Source organism: Podarcis pityusensis (assembly GCF_964106645.2).
Source record: "Podarcis pityusensis genome assembly, chromosome: 16".
In the NCBI taxonomy this organism is placed as follows: domain Eukaryota; kingdom Metazoa; phylum Chordata; class Lepidosauria; order Squamata; family Lacertidae; genus Podarcis; species Podarcis pityusensis.
Genome location: NC_138041.1, coordinates 10,022,449 through 10,046,468, shown reverse-complemented (window position 1 = coordinate 10,046,468; position 24,020 = coordinate 10,022,449). Strand labels below are relative to the sequence as shown.

At 47.2% G+C, this 24,020-nt stretch overlaps 1 protein-coding gene across 2 annotated transcripts in view; it reads left to right on the top strand.

Annotated features, from left to right (window-relative positions):
* Nucleotides 1–973: 973 nt before the first annotated feature.
* Nucleotides 974–24,020, top strand: part of LOC308464954 (lysosomal acid glucosylceramidase-like) — a 38,068-nt gene continuing 15,021 nt past the window's right edge. Inside the window, exons 1-2 of one of the 2 annotated variants that reach the window (XM_080984691.1) lie at nt 974–1,358; nt 22,907–23,053. In XM_080984691.1, the coding sequence (XP_080840817.1) occupies nt 22,990–23,053 (64 nt within the window). In that variant the 5' untranslated portion in view covers nt 974–1,358; nt 22,907–22,989. Of the gene's footprint in view, nt 1,359–19,287; nt 19,380–22,906; nt 23,054–24,020 lie in introns of those variants that run through there. The other variant, XM_080984692.1, reaches the window with a different exon arrangement.

Below are 24,020 nucleotides of genomic sequence, written 5' to 3'. Positions count from 1 at the left end.
TTCTACGTAAAAGAATCGAAATAATGTATTTAGTGACATTATCTAACGGGTTTGTCCTCACCAAAGCAAAATGTGGATTTGCACCTGCCTGTCTCTCAATTAAATTCAGGGGCATCCATGCGAGGTCCTCCCCTTCCAAGAGCTGCCTCTTGGAATATTCTGATGATTTATTCTTTTAGTTAAGTATTTTTATTTATTTACTTATTTTGGCGAGGCAACAGCCCCCGTGCCCCCTGGCTACGCCTATGCTCCCCACCCAGCCGCCAATCCTTTGAAAGTCCAAAATGGCCAGAAGTAAAAAACTCCATATTAAAAGAGTGTGAGAGGTCAGGAACCACACAGAGATGGTGAGGACATCATGTAGACCCCTTACTTTAACCGGGAGACAGGGAGGTGCAAATGCATTAAAGCCACACACATTTAAGCCACATCCAACAGCACATTTTGAACACATTACTTGCACCACAGAATCCTGGGAACTGTAGTACACCCACACACCCACACACCCACCCCACTACCATTCCCTGCATCCTTAAACTACAGTTCCCAGGATTCTTTTTTTTGGGGGGGGGTCATGTGTTTTAAACATGCATAAATTAAATATATGGCCTAATAGATCTACCCATATTATATTCAGCATGGAGTCAGCGAGCTGTATTTTTACAGATGACGTTTCTGTATATGATGGAAGCTGTTAAAGAGGGCGACCCAGTCAGATGGGCGGCGGTACAAATAATAAATTATTATTATTATTATTATTGTTGTTGTTGTTGTTGTTGTTGTTGAACACTTTTTCGGGCTTATTTTTTTTTGAGGGGGGAGAGCGGAGGGATGAAAGGAGGAGGTTTTTGGGGGAGGCTTCGACAGCAGATGACTGATCACGATTTACCAATTATTATGAATCACTATTAATTCCAGAGGGTGAGTGACAACGGGAGTCTCCGCTGCAGCAAAGAAAACTGCAGCAACAATTGCAACCCAACAGATCGATTGGGGAGAGGAAGCAAAACCTTCCCACGCCGGGAGAAATTTCCTTGTTTTAAGTTTCTTTGCAGGGCGGATCCGACCCTGCGGCAACTTTTTTGCTCCGAAGCAAGCAACTGCCTCCCTCTATCCTAGGCAGCACGCTTGCTCCCAAGTAGACGAGCCCCTTCAGCTCCCATGGGGTTAATTGCTCGGCGGATGCCGGGTGCCGGCAGAGCGAACCCCACCCGCCCGCAACACAGGTGTCATGTGACCGCAGATCATATGATCAGCTCGCCTTGGGCCGGCTGTAAAAGTCCAGCTGCAAAATCTTTACCGTCTGCTTCCTGGTGGCTGCTGGAAGGGGAAAAAGACACCGACTCTCGTCTTGCTGGGTAAGCGGGTCTCTTTATATTTTTTATCTTATTCCTCATGCTGGGGAGGGATGCTTCTGAGCCTCCCCACTTTGCTTCCTGGCACAAACTCTTTTATGAACTGGCTTAAAATAAGGTTACCAGATTTTTTCCAATGAATCCGGGGACACTTTAAATAAATAAAATAAAATAAAATAAAATAAAATAAAATACTACACGTTCGGGACGTTGATGCTGCAGCGATGGCGGTGGCAGAGGGGCAGCCGCTGCCTTGACCTCAACCGCCACCTTTCCCCTTCCTCTGAGGCTTCTGTCTCCTTTCTCCATGAGCCTGGGCAGCCCCTGACTTGTTGGTTCTTCGGTGGTGGTGGTGGGTCAGGCATGGAAGGCAGAGAAGGAGGGCGGAGAGCGGCCCCAATCCCATTCCTACTTGCGTGCAAGCAGGAGGGGGTGGGGTTCACGTTGCCTTTCGGCATAGCTGTCAACCTTCCCTTTTTTTTGCGGGAAATTCCCTTATTTCAGCGCTGTTTCCCACTGCTATCCCAGATTGTTAGATATCCCATAGACTGTCTCACAGGTGAGGCTGCTGATCCCTTATTTTCAGATCAATCAATCAATAGATTTTATTGCATTAGCCGTGTGGCCATAGCATGATATACATTGAAATAACAACATGAAATGGGGGTGGGGAGGTAAAGGTAGATATCTTCCTGGGCGAATACTTAAAGAAAGAGGGGGGGGAAGGGGGGGTTACTAAAGCGACAGGGGATTTAAAACATTGAGCGACAGATAGTACAGAAACAAACAAACAAACAAAAAAAAAACTGCTGAAGCTGGAGGAGGACCGTTAAAGGGTCCTTCAGCTCCTCAGATTTATCCTAACTCCATTGTCCTTGTACAATAAGACTACTTGGAACTTCGTTCGATTGTGCGGCGTATTGACTGCAGCTGTGGTGTTAAGGAAGAAGTTAGTGCCGCTTTCCTCTTCATCACACTAAGCAGGAAGTTAGCTGTCATCTCAGTAATCCAACAATCAGAATCCTGCAAAAGGAGGGACACTATCCAAGGCTGGATTGGGAGATGAAGCTTATTCACGAGGGGAGTTAAAAACCGAGATCTTTCATCTGTCCAGTTAGGACAGAAGAGCATTACATGTTCCATAGTCTCCAGGGCCGTGTCGTTACAGGTGCATGTTCTATTTGCGATGGGAACTCTGGAATAACGACCCGACAGAACTGCTGTAGGAAAACAGTTGAGACGGGCACAGGTAAAGGCCCTTCGCTTAGCCTCCGAAGAAATTGTGAAGCAGTATAGAGGGATCCCTTCAGGGGGTGGAATAGCTAGGGCTAGGCCTGAACACGGCCCTCTTGCATAGGAAGCTGTGTTAGAGAAGTCAAGTTGCTGTAGTTTCTTTTTAATTGGAGGTAGGGCCGCCGGGCTGATACACTCTAAGTTAAGAACAGTTTTACAATTCAAATTGAGAAGAGAGCGGAATTTGAGGTTAATTGTAGTTTTCCAAGGGGAATTATGAATATCTCTTAGGATCAGATTGGAAAAACCACCTCTAATTCGAGCATCCGATGCTAATAGGTGGAAGCTGTAGGAAATGGCTCGACTCCATGCTCGTTTAACAATTGAGGGCTGGGCGAACTCGAGTCGTAGGGCTGCACCTGAGACACATCTCGGGACGCCGGAAAGAGATCTCAGAAACATATGAAGTGGGCGGTCCAAGTTACCTGATATTGCTGTAGTCCATACTTCGCATCCATATAATAATTTAGGGACAACTTTGGCATTAAATATTTGAATTGCTGCTGGAAGGTGTTTGCCGCCCTTCTGGTGGTAAAATCGGACAATGGCGTTAGAGGTCGTGGTTGCAGCGAGAAAGGCAGATTGTAGATGGGTGGTCCAGGAGAGATTATAAGTGAAAATTAAGCCTAGATATTTAAAGGCTTTTACCTTTTCTAAGTAGCCACCTGTGATCTTAAGCGGCTCCAACTTGAGTTTGCGGGAACGAGTGAAGTGGAGGACTTTCGATTTTTTATAATTAATATTAAGAGCTTCCGCCTTACAATAGGTGATAAATGCATTAACTGCATTTGCTAGGTCCGCAGCTGTTCTGGATAAGATGACGGCATCATCAGCATAGAAAAGGGAAGCAACGGGGTGGCCTGCTAAGTGAGGAGGATACTTAGATGCTAGCTTCAAAGTGGAAATTGCATCATGAAGATAGAGATTAAACAGTAGAGGGGCCAAGAGACAACCTTGTCGGACGCCCTTGGCCGTTGGAAATGGAGTAGTGAGGGAGCCGTTGGGACCACTTCGGACGCGAGCTGTGGTGTTTGAATAAAGGGAAATAATTAGGGAGAGGAGGTGCGGATCAATTCCCAGATGGGCAAGTTTGGACCATAATCTCTGCCTAGGAATGGAATCAAAGGCGGCCTCCAGGTCCATGAAAGCGGCAAATAGGTGGCCTTGCCTTGGTGCAGTGTATTTACTGGCAAGGTGATAGAGAGTTAGACAGTGGTCCATGGTTGATGCTGACTTTCGGAAACCAATCTGTTCTAGCGGTAGAATGTTCCTCTCCTGGACCCATGAGAGAAGTTCCTCCAGTAAAACAGCGGCAAATATTTTCCCCGGGATGGATAATAAACTGATGGGGCGATAGTTCCTAGGGATGTTTGGCTGGCCGCCTTTGAAGATCGGAACTATTATAGCTTCTCTCCAGGAGTCGGGGATGTCTAGGGCGGAGGAGATGGCGGTGAATACAGGAGTCAGGTGTTCGCTCCACCAAAGAGGATCAGACAGGAAAAGGTCCAACGGGACCATGTCTGGGCCGGGGGCCTTATTCCTTCGCATTGACATTATGATGTTGAAAATGCGAGTTGAAGTAAAGTTTATTGATGAAGTGGGACTAAGAGAGCAGGAACAGAGGTCCGACGGGGATTGAAGGAGATCTGTAAGATGATTTGGAGAAGCAAAACTGGTTGAATAGTAGGCAATCCATTCATCAGCGGAAATCTGGGTAGCTGGATTGAATGGTGCCGAAGGTCTAACTAAGCGCCAGAAGGAGCGGGAGTCATGCCTCTCTACAGCCGAACGAAGAGTGGACCAAGCCTCAAGGATGTGTTGCTGTTTCTTGCAATGAATCATGTTTCTGTATGTCCTTTTAATATCTATGAGCTTTGCACGGGTTTGGGGGTCGTTGGAAAATTTGATGATTCTGACCATTTTCCTAATTCGCCTTCTTAGGGCTTTACATTCCTTGTCAAACCAAGGCGATTCAGAGAAGAGGCGTTGGTGAGTAGGCGAGGCGGTGGTTATGTAAGTTGTTGAGAAAGCATCAAGTAATTTCCGGTATTGATCAGCGGGCAGGATTGGGTCAGAGGGAACTGCAGACATATCAAATGATTTTTGTATGTCCAGGGCAAGAGAGGAGCTGAGGCTTGTCCATTTCTTTGTTTTGTATACAGGGTGGCTTTGTACCGTGGTTCTATAGTTTGAGGGGACTGAGATTGGCTCTATTAGGTTTAACAATAGAGTCAGTGGAAGGTGGTCACCACCAAAATATTCAGCCACTTCCATTTTTGTAGAAATTGAGAATAGCTCCGGCGTCAATAAAATGTAGTCGACAACACTGGTTCCCCGGGAAGTGATGCACGTTAATTGCTGCGAGGACAAGGGAGTAATGTTACCATTCGCGATGCAGAGATCGTTTTCCATGGCCAATTGGGCCATCAGCCTCCCCGACGCATTTGTTATAGGATCAAGAGAGCATCTGTTTCCCCAGGGGGGCTGCAGGGGATTGTCCAGGAGTGCTGCGGGAGATACTATATCATCGTCGTTGGGACCTATTCTTGCATTAAAGTCGCCTAAGAGGATTTGAGGAAGTCCTGGGTTAGTTGTTTGAAGATCATGGAGCCAAGACGAAAGTTCAGACCACCTTTCATTGCGGTCGAAATCATTAATTGCTGGGGGCAGATATACTGTAGTTATCAACCATGGGCTTTTGGTCTTTGGGAGATGTAAGGGGAAGATTTAATTTCCTCGCAAACAGTGAGGGATAAGCTGGTTGAAATAAGACAGGCGAGGCCAACTTGGGGGCGACCCCTGTTGGTTAGTTTACGAGCACAGGAGCTAAAGGAGCAATAGTTTGGGAGAGCGATACTTTGTTGGGACCAGGTCTCTTGGAGGCACACAATGTCGAAAGAAGAGATGAAATTCATTGCTTCAGGATCCATTTGCTTTGTCGCCCAGCCGTTAACATTCCAGGAGACAATTTTAAGGCTCTGGGATGGGTTGGGTGCATCTTTCAAGGAAAGAACTGCTTTTGCTTGATTTGTGAGTGAGGGTTGAGTCTGTTCATATCTAATGATGTCGGATTTCCGCGGAGATAGGGAGCCGGCTGGTGTTTGTCTCTGGTCTAATCTTTGTCAATTGTTTCCCAAGGTGCTTTTAGGGATTACTCTTTTATGAGCCGGCCCATTGCTCTCCATACATGGCAGACTAGCCAAGTGTTCTATAGTTTCGGCTGTTAACTGTTTAATACTGACATTAGTGGTCACCGGGCCTTTGAAGTGTGTTATCTCTTTCCGTAGGTATTTTTCCGGTACCTGATTGTGGCCTAACTCTGCCTCATCCAGGTACCTCAGCTTGTCCCAAGAGCCTGGTGAGTTCACCTTAGGGATGGTTCTCCTTATTGGAGGTGGTGTAGTGTTCTCTTCAGTGTGCTGGGCTTCCTTAATTGGGGGTAGGTTAATCTCAGCCATTGTCTGAAGGTAACATGGCCAACAGGCCGCTGGGTTTTGTTCTTGTATAGGGTTCAAATTAAAGGAAGTCTGGTCCTTTTTATGGGCGTCCACATTGATCTCCCCATTTATATCTCTCCCAGCCAGCTTAACTCTTAGCATATCCAATCTTTCTAATATTTCAGTCCGTATTGGGGATGGAAAATGGCAAAATTGCCTAATTAAGGTATTTTCCTCCACGGAGAAAAGCTCCTCATCTTCATTCTCTTGAAGTTGCAGGTCTTGCAGGTGGGCATCTTTCCTTTTTAGTTTTTGAAGCTCTTGTTTCTGGAGACCAGGTCGGGTTTTGGGAGGTTGTTTCTCCTTACTAGGGTTTGCGTGCTTAGCTTCCAGAAGGGGATTCAGTGGAGCCTTGTTTTCAAAAAATCTGAGAATTTTTATCTGGGCTTTTAGGAATATATATCTTGATCTGTAGATAAACTTGGCCAGGTTCTGGTCTCTAAATGTGATCATTGCTCTCACTGAACAACCATCATGATGCAAATAATCTACAGAAATAATGTCATATGGCTTTACTGCTCCTGGCAATATATCATTCAGAATGTTCAAAGAGCTCATTCTTCGATCTTTCCCTGTAAGGAAGCCCTTTGATTTTGGGAAGTTTGTAAATACCAATTTTTGGGGATTTAAAATCAGGTTCCAACATCTTGCCTGAGTAAAGGTTTGCCCATCTTGTATAGTGTTGTCATCGCGATTGGGCGTTGCATCGTCCCCCTTTCCCGATTTGCTAAGCGGTTTGCTGCCTTTATTATTAGGGACCACTTCTCCCCCAGAATCTGGCTCACTGAGTGAACTGTTACCAGAGCTCTGGGATGTTGCTTCCATCCTCCCATTTAGTTCTAAACTCTGGTTCAGAGATGCCACCTTAGCCATTAGCTTTGGCGTTGCCTTCTTTTTCCCCTTCCTGCCTTTCTCTTTTTTATCTCGTGCAGCAGATTTATTTGAGTCCAATGGGAGTAGATTAAATAATTTCTGCCATTGTTTATGTCGGCTTATCTTTATTTTCCTTGTTGTTTTAATGTTCTTAGTTTTCTTTTCCCGGGCTTTTGGTCTATTTTTTTGCAGTTTCTTGGTTGTTACTGCTTGTCTCATCTTCACTTGTTCATCTGGGTTATGCACAAGTTCATCTGGTTTATGTACTTGGGGTGCATCAGTTGCTGTTGTCTCTTTTGGTTGGGGAATAAAATTTTCCACAAGGGTCAGCAATAACCCATTTGTTATTGTCAAGTAATTTTTTATGTTGGAGAGGTCTGTATTCATATCTTGGAAGTGGGCCTGAAAATGGCCATCACTCAGTTCAGTTTGAGTATATTTGGAAGTGGGCGCCTGGTCTTGGTGGCATGTTGTTAATTCTGCCGGGGGCCGCTGATTATAGGTGACAGAAATATTTTCCTCAAGTTTCTCAGCTAGAACTAGCTCTTGCGCCAGGCTTCTTGGGGGATTTATGTGTCCAGAGTTTTGTTGAAGCTCTTTGAAGTAATGTGACCGGTCAAGATAGGTAAGGGGGGGAGGAGTGACTTCATCAATAATTGGTTCAATTTGTTCACTCATGCATTCCTCCCTCTTGGGGAAGTAATTTATAATTTTACTTTGACTCTTTCCAGGTCCCGGGGGGCTAAGTGGCGTATCTGGCAAGATACCCAACTCCTTACATATCTTTCTAGTGAGGACCATGTTGGGTAGTTGTCTTCCTTTTAGAAAGCCAGTTGTCCCCCAGTGTTTCTGCCTAATTAGCAGGGCCAATGGATGAATAGAGGTGTATCTGCAGCTTTCTCCTGCTTAGCTCATCAGCGAGCACTGATTCTCATTATGTTTCTTTGGTGGAGCTGGAAGAGGGAGGAAGGGAGGAAGGTTTGAGAGCTCTTCCGTCAGCTCCCAGTGTCCTTTTACTGATAAAAGCTGATAGAAGCTGGGGGTTAATTGATATAAGGTGAAGGATGGTAATTATTTTCCAAGCCGGGCCTCTTTATCAGCCTGATTTGCTGAAGACGGTCTTACTCACTCAGATGGAACTCAGACGGGACTCGAAGAGGACTTGCTTCAGCCCTTTTTTCGGTGTTTCCGATCACCCACCTTGAGTTTTTCCCTTTCCAGTGACGGGGGTCCCTTCACGGCAGGGGAGTCAGGCCAGACCTCTTCCCTTCCCCACTCACTCGTTTCAGAAGATTACTCAGCTCCACAGCAGTAAATGCACAGCGGGGGTGCGGCAAGGCAGCAAGGCTGAAGCTCGAAGCAGGTGATAAAACAATAAGGCAATAAAAGCCCAGAGGGGTAAAAAAAAAAAACTACTTAGAACTACTTAAAACTTAGTCTAAAACAATAAAACAATAAAAGCCCAGCGGGGGTTAAAATAACTACTTAAAACTACTTAAGACTTAATCTAAAAGCAGACGAAGTTAACTAGGCTGCTGCCTTCGCCGCCATCTTGACTTTCTATTATCTGGGTTTGTTTTCTTATTTTCAGATCCAAAAGTTGACAGCTATGCTGCTGATCCCTTATTTTTGAGGCTGCTGATCCCTTTTTTCTTTTTAATGATATTTATTAAGCATTTTAAAATTACAGAAAAAACAAAGAGACAAAGAAGGAAAAAAAACATGGGAAAAACAAACCCTTATTTTCAAATCTGAAAGTTGACAGCTTTGCCTTTCGGAGCAGCCCCATCCCAACTCCTACTTGTGTGCAAGCAGGAGGGGGCAGGGATCTCTCAGGCAGTGCGATGCCTCCCTTTCCATGGAGCAGCCCCAATCCTGTTCCTACTTGCCTGCAAGCAGGAGGGGGTGGGGATCCCTCAGCTGGGAAGGGAGGCTTCCCGTTGCCTAACTGAGAGATCCCTGCCCCGATTCCTCTTGCATGCAAGTAGGAGTTGGGATCAGGGTTGCTCCGATAGGCATCATGAAGCCTCCCTTCACAGCTTAGTTGCTGGGTTCAGGGAAGGTGGAAGCAGCCCGGAAGCTGCATCTTTGAGCCCTTGCACCACCATCACATGGGGACTTCCGAGCAGCTCCTGAAGCCAGCCAGAGCCAACTGCTCTGGGCTGCTGAGACTGCCGCTGCTGCGTTTCCCAGGGACGTTAGATGAAATCCGGGGACATTCCAGGGATGGAATTTGTCCGGGGACTTATTCGCAAATCCGGGGACTGTCCCCAGGAAACGGGGATGTCTCTAGCTTAAAACTAACGTCAAGTCTCTCACCCCCACCTCACCTCCTACCTTTAAATAATTATTGTTAGGGTGGCCATATTCCAAAGGTTCCTGTGCATTGTAACTATTGTGTATAGAAAAGGGGATTCCGGCTTCTCTGGTGAAATCCAGCTGCTTAAAGACGCCTGCCCCCCTATTATTATTAGCCTTCCCTTATAATGCTTGTCAGTTCATTAATAGAAGGCGGGAGGTCTCTGCCCCTAGATGCTTACAGTCAAAAAATCGCTGCAGAAGAGAGAACACCCGAGGGAATGGAGTGGGAAGGAGGCTTAGGTGGATTATTTAGATTTCATAGCGTTAGGCTTAGATACTGTAGGTGTAGGAAAAGGAGAGATTTGGAGGGAGGGAGAGTCCCCACTGCTATATGTACATGCTGTGTGATTTATAGGAGGTTTGTTGCAGTTTTCTACTGCGGGCCGGAGGGTCACCTCAGCAGCATATATTCAAAGCACTAGACCAGCATTTCCCAACCTTGGGCCTCCAGCTGTTTTTGGACTACAACTCCCATAATCCTCAGCTAGCAAGACCAGTGGTCAGGGATGATGGGAATTGTAGTTCGAAAACAGCTGGAGGCCCAAGGTTGGGAAACACTGCACTAGACCAGCCTTTCTCAACCTGTGGGTCCCCAGATGTTGTTGAACTACAACTCCCATCACCCTAGCTAGCAAGGCCAGAGCTCAGGGACGATGGGAGTTGTAGTCCAACAACATCTGGGGACCCACAGGTTGAGAACCGCTGCACTAGACAGTCACAGTTTGTCCCCCCAAAAGAATTCTGGGAATTGTGGTTTGTTCAGAGAGTTGGGGGGAGGCCCCTATTTCCCCATATGATTCCAGTTAAATGGAGCATCCCTCTTCCCGGGGAATTTCCCCCTTTGTGAGTGGGCAAGGTGCAGAGTGGGTGGAACCGGTTCTGCTTCTTCAGGCGTGCTGGGACTGGGCCAACAAACCAAATCCTGTAAAGCCAGATGTCAAACCTGGTGACAAAGTACAGGAACATAGCATTGTAGAGTTGGAAGGGGACTCCTACGGTCATCTAGTCCAACCCCCTGCAATGCAGGAATCCTTCACCCAGTGTGGGACTCGAACCCCCAACCCTGAGATTAAGAGTCCCATGCTTTGCCAGGTTTCTTCAACCTTTTCAGACCCGGGGCTGCTTTTAACCCAAACAGGGCTGCTGTCAAGGTTACTGAGGCACCGAGATGCTTAAGGTCTTCTGCTGAGGCTCTTTTCCGTGGACCTAACTCAGTGTTGTCTACACTGACTGGCAGCAGCCCTTCAGGCAAGGGTTCCCACCCGCAATCCCACCTGGAAATGCTGGGGATTTTGTTTGGGACTTTCTGCATGTATAGGAGATGTTCTGCCACCGAGTTTAAAAGGTAAAGGGACCTCTGACCATTAGGTCCAGTCGTGGCCGACTCTGGGGTTGCGGCGCTCATCTCGCTTTATTGGCTGAGGGAGCCGGCGTACAGCTTCTGGGTCATGTGGCCAGCATGACTAAGCCGCTTCTGGCGAATCAGAGCAGCGCACAGAAACGGCGTTTACCTTCCCGCCAGAGCGGTACCTATTTATCTACTTGCACTTTGACGTGCTTTCGAACTGCTAGGTTGGCAGGAGCAGGGACTGAGCAACAGGAGCTCACCCTGTTGGGATTCGAACCGCCGACCTTCTGATCAGCGCGTAAATCGGCGCCACACCTGGCTGGGTTGCCTGAGTGAACCCTTTCTGTCCGGACAGCCACTCGCCCGTGGCTGTCTCAATCGCTGGCAGAATCCGTCTTTGGGCGTTTCTTGAACTTCTTCCAGCAAAGAAGTTCTTTGACGCCTAGTCTCCGCCTAGTCTCCCTGCGCGGAAGCCTTCTGCGCAGGGAGGGTGTGGGCAGCAGAGGACCCATGCTCTCCCCGCTGGTCCCCGGCGATGAGTCATGGAGCCACCTCGCCGATTCCCCCATCTGCCCCCCTTCTCCACTGGTGCTACGCTGATTTCCTTCCCCAGAAGATGTGCTGCTTCTCTCCCTCCCGGGATGCTCTCCGGAATCCCTCTGGAGCCCTCCCTCTCCCCCTGGCTCTGATGGCAGTTCCCTGACACCGAGGTACCACTGTATTGTACCGTACCGTATCGTATATGCCTTAATTGGTGGGGGCTCTGGATTCTGCCACAGCCCTTGGAGCCAATGATGGGTGCTGCCTTGTCTCTCAAGCACCAGGTAAGCTTGGTCCCATCTGCCAGCCACCTCACACCCTGCAAAAAAGAGGAGACAGATGTAACAGTTAGTTGCCACAGAGATGAGGAAGCAATGGGGAATTACAGTCTGGAACCAGTTCCCCATATCAGTCTGTGGTTTGGATGTGACTCCAGATCTCTGGAATCCCAAGACTGCTCTGTGGTCAGAGGTTTAATTGTACTTTATTTGCTATTACAAATGCCGTGCCTTCCAAGGAGTACACGATTCTCCCTATTACAGTGGTACCTCGGTTCTCGAACGTCTGTTTCAGAACCCGAACGCCAAAAACCTGGAAGTAAATGCTTCCGTTTTCAAATGCGCCTCAGAGGTTCCGCTGCGTGTTTTTGAATTTTCTCAGTTGAATTTGCAGACAGCCCTTTGCGCCTCGGTTTTCGAACATTTCGGAACTCGAACGGTCTTCTGGAACGGATTACGTTTGAGAACTGAGGTACCACTGTATATCCTCACTACAGCCCCATGAGGTAGGTTAGGCTGAGGGACAGTGACAACAATGACAACAAAAGCCAAAATACCTTAAATAAAAATGGAGGGGAGCAGGAGGCCTTAGCCAAGGGGGTGTCTCTGAATGCCATGTTGCCACGGGGCACTTGAGTGCTAACCTAAGAAAACAAAGAAAGCATAAGCTTTAGCCTTTCCTCATTAAGGTGTTTCAACACTGTGATTGTTTTTTGAAGCCTGAGTTACATGCGGTTTTCCAAATGCCCCCTAGAAATCGATTCCTCAGCTCAGGAAGCTCGTTCTTAAAAAGGAACCTGTTCCAAGTTCAACATCCCCTAAGGAACTAATTCCAGCACACGTCTTTCCCTTACAACATGAGCCAGTTTGGTGATAAAGTTAGTTCAATCCATCTTGATAATAATTTTGATTAATCATAGAATCATAGAGTTGGAAGAGACCACAAGGGCCATCGAGTCCAACCCCCTGCCAAGCAGGAAACACCATCAGAGCACTCCTGACATATGGTTGTCAAGCCTCTGCTTAAAGACCTCCAAAGAAGGAGACTCCACCACACTCCTTGGCAGCAAATTCCACTGTCAAACAGCTCTTACTGTCAGGAAGTTCTTCCTAATGTTTAGGTGGAATCTTCTTTCTTGTAGTTTGGATCCATTGCTCCGTGTCCGCTTCTCTGGAGCAGCAGAAAACAACCTTTCTCCCTCCTCTATGTGACATCCTTTTATATATTTGAACATGGCTATCATATCACCCCTTAACCACCTCTTCTCCAAGCTAAACATGCCCAGCTCCCTTAGCCGTTCCTCATAAGGCATCGTTTCCAGGCCTTTGACCATTTTGGTTGCCCTCCTCTGGACACGTTCCAGTTTGTCAGTGTCCTTCTTGAACTGTGGTGCCCAGAACTGGACACAGTACTCCAGGTGAGGTCTGACCAGAGCAGAATACAGTGGCACTATTACTTCCCTTGATCTAGATGCTATACTCCTATTGATGCAGCCCAGAATTGCATTGGCTTTTTTAGCTGCCGCGTCACACTGTTGGCTCATGTCAAGTTTGTGGTCAACCAAGACTCCTAGATCCTTTTCACATGTACTGCTCTCAAGCCAGGTGTCCCCCATCTTGTATTTGTGCCTCTCATTTTTTTTGCCCAAGTGCAATACTTTACATTTCTCCCTGTTAAAATTCATCTTGTTTGTTTTGGCCCAGTTCTCTAATCTGTCAAGGTCGTTTTGAAGTGTGATCCTGTCCTCTGGGGTGTTAGCCACCCCTCCCAGTTTGGTGTCATCTGCAAATTTGATCAGGATGCCCTTGAGTCCATCATCCAAGTCGTTGATAAAGATGTTGAATAAGACCGGGCCCAAGACAGAACCCTGTGGCACCCCACTAGTCACTCTTCTCCAGGATGAAGAGGAACCATTGATGAGCACCTTTTGGGTTCGGTCAGTCAGCCAGTTACAAATCCACTGAGTGGTAGCATAGTCTAGACCGCATTTTACCAGCTTCTTTACAAGAATATCGTGAGGCACCTTGTCAAATGCCTTGCTGAAATCAAGGTAGGCTACATCCACTGCGTTCCCTTCATCTACCAGGCTTGTAATTCTGTCAAAAAAACGAGATCAGGTTAGTCTGACATGACTTATTTTTCAGAAATCCATGCTGACTATTGGTGATCACAGCATTCCTTTCTAGGTGCTCACAGACTGTTTGCTTAATGATCTGCTCCAGAATCTTCCCTGGTATTGATGTCAGACTGACTGGGCGGTAATTATTTGGGTCCTCTCTTTTCCCCTTTTTGAAAATAGGGACAACATTTGCCCTCCTCCAGTCTGCCGGGACTTCGCCTGTTCTCCAGGAATTCTCAAAGATGACTGCCAGTGGTTCTGAGATCACATCTGCCAGTTCTTTTAATACTCTTGGATGCAGTTCATCTGGCCCTGGAGACTTGAATACATCTAGACTAGCCAAGTAGTCTTGTACTGTCTCCTTAGTTATTCTGGGCTGTGTTTCCTCTGCTGAATCATTTGCTCCAAATTCTTCAGGTCGGGCATTGTTTTCTTTATCGGAGAAGACTGAGGCAAAGAAGGCATTGAGGAGTTCAGCCCTTTCTGTGTCCCCTGTTTGCATTTCACCATCTTCTCCTCAGAGTGACCCCACTGTTTCTTTGTTCTTCCTTTTGCTATGAACATACCCATAAAAGCCTTTTTTGTTGTTTTTAACCTCTCTAGCAAGCCTTAGTTCATTCTGTGCTTTAGCTTTTCTGACTTTGTGTCTACACGTGCTGGCTATTTGTTTGAATTCCTCTTTGGTGGTTTCCCCCCTTTTCCATTTTTTGTACACATCCTTTTTTAATCTTAACTCAGTTAAAAATTCTTTAGATAGCCACTCTGGCTTCTTTAGGCACCTTCCATGTTTCCGTCTCATTGGTATTGCCTGAAGTTGTGCTTTTACTATCTCCCTCTTAACAAACTCCCAGCCATCATGAACTCCCTTTCCTTTTAGTATTACTGTCCATGGGATCTCACCCAGCACTTCCCTAAGTTTTATGAAGTCGGCTTTCTTAAAGTCAAGAAATTGAGTCCTAGTATGCTTGGCTGCTCCTTTCCGCTGTATAGTAAACTTCAGAAGAGCATGATCACTCGCGCCTAATGATCCTTCCACTTCTACCCCACTAACCAGGTCATCAACATTGGTTAGGACCAGATCTAAAATGGCTGTTCCTCTTGTTGCTTCTCCCACTTTCTGGACAATGAAGTTGTCTGCAAGGCCAGTGAGGAATCTGTTTGACCTTATGCTCTTGGCTGAGTTTGACATCCAACAAATATCCGGGTAATTGAAGTCCCCCATTACTACTATCTCCCTTCCTTTTGCATGCTTGGCCATCTGTTCCAGGAAGGCATCATCTATGTCCTCCATTTGGCTTGGGGATCTATAGTAAACTCCCACAATGAGGTCACTGTTATTCTTCTCTCCCTTAATTTTGACCCAAATGCTCTCACTTTGGCTTTGAGGTTCTAAATCTTGGATCTCTTCACAGGTATACACATCCCTGACATATAACGTCACTCCTCCTCCTTTCTTGTCTGATCTGTTTCTCTGAAATAGATTGTATCCCTCCATTATTACATTCCAATCGTGGGACTTATCCCACCAGGTTTCAGTGATGCCTATTATGTCATATTTAGTTTGCTGTACCAAGAGCTCAATCTCATCTTGTTTATTTCCCATGCTTTGCGCATTAGTGTACAGACATTGAAGTCCATTAATCATTCCCCCGTACCTCTTATTTAAGGATTTTTTCCTCCCACCACTAGGTCTGCGTGCTGTTTGCTCCATTTGGTCTATGACATTTGGATGATCATCTTCATCAATTGATAGACTCCTACCTTCAGGAGCACTGTCTCCCTCCCCCACATTAGTCAGTTTAAAGCCCTCCTGATGAGGTTTCTGAGTTTTTTGGCAAAAACATTCCTCCCAACCGTTGTGAGGTGCAGCCCATTGCTTGCCAGAAGTCCATCTTCAAGAAACTGCAGTCCGTGATCTAAGAATCCAAACCGTTCCTGTTTACACCATTTGCGAAGCCAGCTGTTCACTTCCACTATTTTTTCCTCTCTCCCTGGATACAGTGAGGTAATGCAATTAGATACAATTAGATACAATTGTATACAGTAATACAATTAGATACAGTGGTACCACCGGTTGTGGGCGGGATCCGTTCTTGAGCTCTGGTCGGATTCTGAGGTTTCCGCAACCGGAGGCACCGCTTCTGCACACGTGCGCAGAATGGTAAAGCGCTTCTGCGCATGCGCACGCAGCAAAACCCCGGAAATATACTTCTGGGTTTGCTGCTTATGTATCCTGAAGTTTACATAACCAGAAGGATAAGTAAGCGGAAGAAGGACTGTAATTTAGATAAGGTGCTAGAATTGATGGCTTGATTATTTGCTTTATTTCTGCGTTCCAACATCTTATTAATTTCTATTCCATTGCGGTCATAATAATAATCCCTTCTACCGGGGTGGCCAACTCCCAAGAGACTGTGATCTACTCACAGAATTAAAAACTGCCAGTGATCTACTGCCTTTTTGGAGGTGCAGATCAAAGCCCCATTTTTTTGGAGATCCGTCTTTCGTTCTGCAGATCATGCAACAATGGAGGGCAGGGCCGGATTCTAAATTACAAATAGATTTGGAATGGAAAGGGACCCGGCGAGATCTACCAATATCTCCCAGGCGTCTACCAGTAGATCGCGACTGACCTGTTGGACGTCCCTGCTTATACAACAACTGCAGTATTCATAACTTCTATTCATGTTCACACATTAAATGATTGATGAAACTACAGGTGGAGCACTCAAACTATATTCTTGTTCTTCCTGTGTGTGGCAATTATACTGTCCGTGGTGTTTCTTTCCATCCTTGTAAAATTTTATGTCTGTCTTTTCCCAGTTCTTGCTGTTCTCCATCATGCCTTGGGCAGAGCTGATATCCCATTGTTGTTCCAGAAATTTCTCCCTCCCTCTGTCCTTCGTTGTTTTGCAATTTTAAGAACAACTGCAAAAACCACGCATTCCCAATAAATATCCTGTTTTCGCCATTTCTCCTCTCAGTCTGGGAAGAAGAGTGGTCTGTCAAACTGCAGAGGACTCAATAATGAACCTTATCAGTTCCTTGGCAAGTTCTCAGGCTCATTTCATTCTTCCGTCTGACTGAAGATAAATGAGCAGTTTTACTTCCAATTACCATAATTTAAATTCCAAGTCGTCTTAGCGTTATTGTTATTCAGAGTCAGCTCAAGTTTCCATTGTAAACGTTTTGCAAAATAGAGCTTCCCATCCCCTTTCCCCCCCTTTTTACACACACAGTTCCCTTTAATGTTATATTCCATATCTATAATCCAATTCCTTCCATCCTCACTTGTCCAGATATAATATGAACTAAATATTCAGTGTGTTTCCTTGGAAAGGGTGATATAAATGTGACAGATTAATAAATAAAACCAGACACGTCTAAATCACCGGATACAATCATTGAATACAATTCCACGCGTCATACGTAATTTGGACTCTTAGAGATCTCAACCATCAGGAGTAGTATAAATATCGTAGATCCTAGGCCTAGGGCCTTTCCTTCCTTTCTGACAAATTGCAAAAGGCTGGGATAGGGCAGACATTCTGTGCATGTTCTACCTCCTCTGTCAGAGGCAGTGAATGCCCGTTGCTAGGAATCACAAGAGGGGAGAGTTGCTGTCGCACTCAGAACCTGCTCGCGAGCTTCCCATCGGGGCAGCTCCTGTGAGAACAGGTAACACCGGTCCTAAGGGATCTGTATTGGCTGCCAGTATGTTTCCGAGCCCAATTCAAAGTGTTGGTGCTGACCTTTAAAGCCCTAAACAGCTTTGGCCCCGTATATGTGAAGGGCCTTCTCGGTGGTGGCACCCTACCTATGGAATGCCCTCCCATCAGATGTCAAGGAGATAAACAACTCTTTGACTTTTAGAAGATATCTGAAGGCAGCCCTGTATAGGGAAGTTTTTAATGTTTGATGTTTTATTGTGTTTTTGATATTTTGTCGGGAGCCGCCCAAAGTGTCTGGGGAACCCAGTCAGATGGGCGGCATATAAATAATAAAATCATCATTATTATTATTATTACTGGAGAGCCAGTGTGGTGTAGTGGTTAAGAGAGGTAGACTTGTAATCTGAGGAACCGGGTTCGCTTCCCCGTTCTTCCACATGCAGCTGCTGGGTGACCTTGGGCCAGTCACACTTCTCTGAAGTCTCTCAGCCCAGCTCACCTCACAGAGTGTTTGTTGTGGGGGAGGACGGGAAAAGGAGATTGTTAGCCACTTTGAGACTCCTTAGGGTAGTGATAAAGCGGGATATCAAATCCAAACTCTTCTTCTTCTTCTCTGTTGTTGTTGTTATTATTATTATTATTGGCCTTTGGCCTCATCCAACAGAGCTCTTCTTAGATTCTTACCTCTAAAAAGGATAAAAATACCGCAAGTAAATAAATAGATAATGGGAAAGTATAACTTAACAAATTGTGTGGTTGCTCCAGTGAGCGAGATGTTTCACTCAATTTATGACACTACACATCCGGGGTGTGGGTGTGTGCAAGAGACAGCAGAGGAAGAGGGTGAGCCATCTTCAGACCTAGTGGCAGAATGGTGATCCGCTGTTATTAGGCAGAAGGCAGCAAAAACCCCAATTCCAGGTGATGTGGTGCCCCGTTATGGACTCTTCAGCAGGTTGGGCAAAACAAAACAATATTAACTTTTGCTTGCTTTGTTCTGAAATATTCGTTGAAATTGGATTAGTCGGATGCTAGGGAAAGGATAATGCAGATGAACAGCAGAGAAGTTAGAGAGCAGATGTTTGGGAGTCTGCGGCCTTCCAGATTCTGGACTCTAGCTCCCATCAGCCCCAGCCAGCATGGCCAGTGGTCAGGGATGATGGGAGTCGGAGTCCACAAACATCTGGGCGGCCTCAACCCTCTCCTTGACACGTGTCCTAATCAATCAGGGGTCACATAACAGAGGTGTAAGGCAAGGATGGAGGAAGCTGGTGCCTTCTAGATGGCGTTGGTGCCATTGGCTAATTGTGAGGGGGTGATGGGAGGGCACGAGGTTGGGGAAGGGTGTTGAAGGACACTAGGTGCTGTTAAGTGTGTGTGTTTGTTTAGCTTTTCGGGAGAGAAAACAGGTAAGTTGGCGCATATCTCGCTAATTATTGTTTACTTCAAAATGATACACCCCAGAAGTAATGGGCTAGCCAGCCCCACGTTGCAGGGCTGGTGGGAAGGGAGGGTGGCAGTTGTGGTCCAGCAACTTCTGGAGGGCCACAGCTGCATCATCGCTGTCCCAGACACATGTCCCAACCAGTCAGGGATCACATAATCACACTCACAGGGGTGTGGAGGAGGGATGAGCAGTGTGTGGCTCTCTGTAGACAGATGCCATCTGGCCTCGAAGCCGGAATATGACTGATCGTCACCTCCTGCAAGAAGTCAGGCGAGATCTTTGCAGAGATTTGATTTTGGAACGTTCTCAAAAAGCACTTGGGCAAGCAGTGGAACCGTCTGCCTACTGATTGGCTTATCTTTATTGCCACTGTAGTGTTGCGGGCCTCTTGATTTCATATGGATACAGGGTGTGTTGACCTAGAAAGGGAAGCCAGGGGGAGGCCCATTGCCCGCAGAAGGGGTGTGGCAAGAGTGGGTGAGTCAGCGGTGCAAATAAAACTGCCGAGGGTTGACATGGAGGTAGGCAGGTGGCGGATGAATGGCACGGGGAGGGCACAACTGCTAATCTGAAGCAGAGAGAGCGAAGTTTGACGGGTAGGTTAAAGAGCCATGTGGCGCAACGATTTAAACCGGAGATGGAGAGCTTTTTGCTCTGTGGATGTTGACGGACTACAACTCCCATCGTCCCTGACCGTCGATTGTGCTGGCAGCTGAGAGCTGGAATCGAGCACATCTCGAGGGACGCAGGTTCCCCAGCGTCGCTTGGAAAAGTGGGGGTCTGCGTGAGTTTTTGCCAGTGGGGGCGAGTAAGATGAAAGAGGGGGAGCAGGCTAATTTCTTGCGGAAAAAATAAGAACAGGGCCTGTAACTTTTCATTTCATATCTCAGGTTCTACCAGTGCTAGAATCTCTCTCTCTCTCTCTCTCTCTCTCTCTCTCTCTTTCTCTCTCTTTTTAATGCAAGATGGGGATTTGGGGCCTTCTGGTTCATTTGGTTCAGGGGGCGTGGCCTGCGCCTTTTTGCCCCTCCCTCGTGACACAGATGAGGGTGAGCTATGAGCCAAGATGCTCTAGGTTCAGAGGCTGTCCCGGCTGTAAACTCACTAAGGACACGATCCCTGCGGCTGTTTCACGGTGTCGGTTGTCTTAGGTCAAATCACCCCCTTATAGACTGGGATGCACTTGCGGAATACTTACAGTAAGAATGCATTTTTGACAGTAATGTGGTTTATAAGGGTGGTTTATAAGGGTGATAATTATCAATAGTTGTAAGTCAGCTAAGTTCTGGCTAGTATAGACCAGGTATGTCCAACAGGTAGATTGTGATCTAGTAGATCACTGGACTGTGGTAGATCAATGGCTCTCCCCAAAGAAGCTCAAGAACATAGGCCTGATCCCCTCAAAACAGGGCCTTCCTTCTTAAAAAAAACTCAATCCTGAATCCCTAAAAAATGGGGGTAGATCACTGCGATCTACTCACTGTTTTTAACTGTGAGTAGATCGCAGTTTCTTGGGAGTTGGCCACCCCGGTATAGACCCACTGAAATGCATGGCTCCAAGGACTTGTGATGACAGATTTCAGAACGTGTGCTTTGAACAGAATTAACACAAGCTCAAGGGCAGGACTATTGACTGAAATAATTGGCAGGCTCATTCAATTCTGGAACACATAGTACTTTCTTTAACAGATAGGGAACACAGCCCAAGGAGACCAATTAACTTAATCTTTTCATGTTCAGGTAGCCTCAGTGGCATGAAGAACATTGTTTGGGTTGAGGCTGATGCACAGACAGTGAGCAGCTGCAGTTATCCATGCCCTGGGAACTTCAGCGCTTGATTACTGCAATGTGTGTTACGTGGGGCTGCCCTTGAAGACAGATGGGGAACTGTAGCTAGCCCAGAATAAGCATGCTATGTTGCTAACTGGATCTGGAGAGGAGCGCCTCTCTTGCTGGTATTGAAGCACATGTTCTAAAAGGAAGGAGGGCTTTCCCCCTTCAGGAAGATGGTTTTATGCTCAGGCAAATGCATGCAAATCAAGCTGACCAATCCACGGATTGGCTCAACGCATGCAATTAATCCAGGTGAGATTTCTCTTGGCCGGGTGATGACTCAGTTGTTTTTGTTCTTGCTGTTATGAATTCATATTGACTAATTGAATTCTTTTGCGCCAAAAATTGACCCGAAGCGGTAAAGATGGAAATAGGAAGGTCATTGAAATTAGATATAATAACAGTCAGAGAAATATCCATCTGAAGCAGGGTGGATTCCCCGGCTCCAGAACCTGCTGAGCCGGGGCTGGGGCCTGAGCCTGAAGGGTCCTAATCTGTGCTGGATCCTCAGGTGCAGGCACCAGCTGAGTCCGCTCTGGCTCCTGAGGTGATGGAGGACCCATTGCCTGCAGGTGCTCCACTCTCAGCCCCGTCAGGGGAGGCTGAGGTTGCCTCTGGGTCCGGTAACCCTCCAGCCTCTCTTGAGCTGCAGAGGCTCAGGGCAGAGAGGCGGAGGGAACTAAGTTCCAGCAGGAGGAGTGCTCGCCTCCAGGCCAGGAGAGGCGAGTCACCTGTGGATCGGGGCCGCCCTATGCCTCAGGGCAGATAAAAGCCAGCCAGCCCTAGTCCCAAGTTGCAGGAGCAACGTTGTTGGTAGCCAGTTCCTGCCTGCACCCTGACCTGCCAAATCTCCTGACCTCACCCAACTCCCTGCCTTGGACCCAGCTTCAGCTTTGATGGACGGCCTCAATACTGCACCCTTGACCTCGGTCTGGACTCGGACCTCGCCTCACAGAAACCCAGGGGACCAGCACAGGGGCAAAAGTGGAATCAGCTGCGTATGGCGCCACCTACTGTTGGCTCCCTGCCTTCCGCTCTCCTAGTCCTAAAGGGCGCTAGCAGCCACCGTGGCGCAATACATATCATGCAGTTTTTGATCTTTGTCTATAATGTCTTCGTACACGTTACCTGACCGGAGAACGGCATTGCGAAATTCACAGAGGCATGCCCTGGCTATGTTTCGGCTCGCCTGCAGTTTTCAAAAGTGCAGATTAGGAAGAGCTGCTTTGAATTGCGAGCTGGATCGCATTTCTACGCCACCCGCCTTCCCGCCGCTGGCTCAGAAGGGGTGCGGGTCAAGCTGGTATCTGAAGAAAACAGGAAGCAACTTTAGACTGAGTCAGGCTGCTGTTTTTGTTGTCATGCCGGTTTCCTTTCCATTTCATCACCCACCCTTCGCCCCAAGGACACAGTTATAATAATATAATAATTTATTCTTTATATCCCGCCCGTCTGGCTGGGTCCCCCCAGCCACTCTGGGCGGCTTCCAACAAAACACTAAAATACAATAACCTATTAAACATTAAAAGCTTCCCTAAACAGGGCTGCCTTCAGATGTCTTCTAAAAGTTTGGTAGTTCTTTTTCTCTTTGACATCTGGTGGGAGGGCGTTCCGCAGGGTGGGCGCCACTACCGAGAAGGCCCTCTGCCTGGTTCCCTGTAACTTGGCTTCTCGCAGCGAGGGAACTGCCAGAAGGCCCTCGGCGCTGGACCTCAGTGTCCGGGCAGTTGCAGCAATTATAAAAATGCATTAAAAATTAGTTTAAAACAAATTAGAACAAGATGTGCCCTAATCTGTGCTTTCTTCCAAGAAGAAAAGGTGCTGGAACTCCCCGCGAATGGACCTTTGTTCTAGTACAGGTGACTCCCGCTTTACACAGAGGTTCTGTTCCAGGCGCCTACGCACATACATGATATTGCGTGTGGTGATGAGCGGGGAGGCTCCATCCTTATGCCCCAGCCCTGCCTCTCCAGCTCCAAGCAGAAAGGACCAGGACAGCTTTCCCATGTGTCAGCTGTTAGCCGAGAAGCTGTGCTGCCCAGCTGAGGGGTGGCAGTGCTGTGCTCTGGCAAGCTCCAGCTAAAAAACACACACCCCTGATCCGAATATTTGAGTATTTATCTCAGTTGTCAAAGACCCGGATAAATGGGCGCACCTGCAGCATTTATCAGCATACATCGCCCTGCTGCAAACGCAGAAGAGCCCAGACTCGCTGGAACCAACTCTGGGTTTGGGGCAACTGTCTAAAATGCTTTAAAGGGTTTTAAAAGTCTCTTCTCCTTGTGTGCAGATGCAAAGAGACATCACGGTGGACCTCGTTCTCCCTGGTCCATCCTCGCCCAGCCTTGACACCGTTTGGACTCCAGCGCCACGATGGGGTTCTGCCGAGCCAGACTTCTGGGTTTGCTCTTGCTGCACGTAGCAGTTGGAGTGATGGGTGAGTAAGACGCTGGTGAAGCTGTTTGCGCGCTGGGGAGAAAATCACCAAGGACTTGTGTAGAGTTTGTTATTTGGAGATATTCCCTAAGTTCTGAGAAGTCGGTCAGTTGACAGCCTGAACCAAGAGCCTAGTTGCTGCTGCACAATTTTGACCCTGGAGTCTCTGAAGAGTAAAGCTGTTTCTCATTCCTCTAGTCCAGCGGTTCTCAACCTGTGGGTCCTCAGATGTTGTTGGACTACAACTCCCAACATCCCTGAGCTCTGGCCTTGCTAGCTAGGGGTGATGGGAGTTGTAGTTCAACCACATCTGGGAACCCACAGGTTGAGAAAGGCTGCTCTAGTCTGTTCATGGGCCCAGAATCATTACCTCATGTCTGAAGTGCAGAATGAGGTGTACCTAGAACCAGCTGGGAGCAGTTTTCTGGATGCACAGCTCAAAACAGCTAGATGCTAAGGCCACATTCATTTAGAACACTTTATCACTTTAAACAGTCCTGGCTCCCCCCGCCACAGAATTATGGGAGCTGTAGTTTGTCAAGGCTTGCTGAGAGTTATTAGGATACACCCATATTCTCCTCCCAGAACTAGAATTCCCAGAGTTCTTTGGGAAGAGGCATTGATGGAGAAACCACTCTGGAATTTGTGAGTCCTCCTGCTGCATTTCCTCACCAATGGCAGAGGCCAAAGTGCGCTTGCCTCTGATTCTGTGGTTCCAGGGCACTATGCCATTTTAAAAAATTAAATACTCTGCAGGAATACAGGCAGAGGGCCTTCTCGGTAGTTGTGCCTGCCCTGTGGAACGTCTTCCTGTCAGACGTAAAGGAAATAAACAAGTATCTTGACTATTTTGGGACTGCATTGCCCGGAGCAGAGCAGAAGAACTATTTCAGGTCAACTGTTTCAGAGGACCGGGAACATCAGTATACAACAAGTGGGACCTGCAAGCGGATGATGCAGGGCCGTTC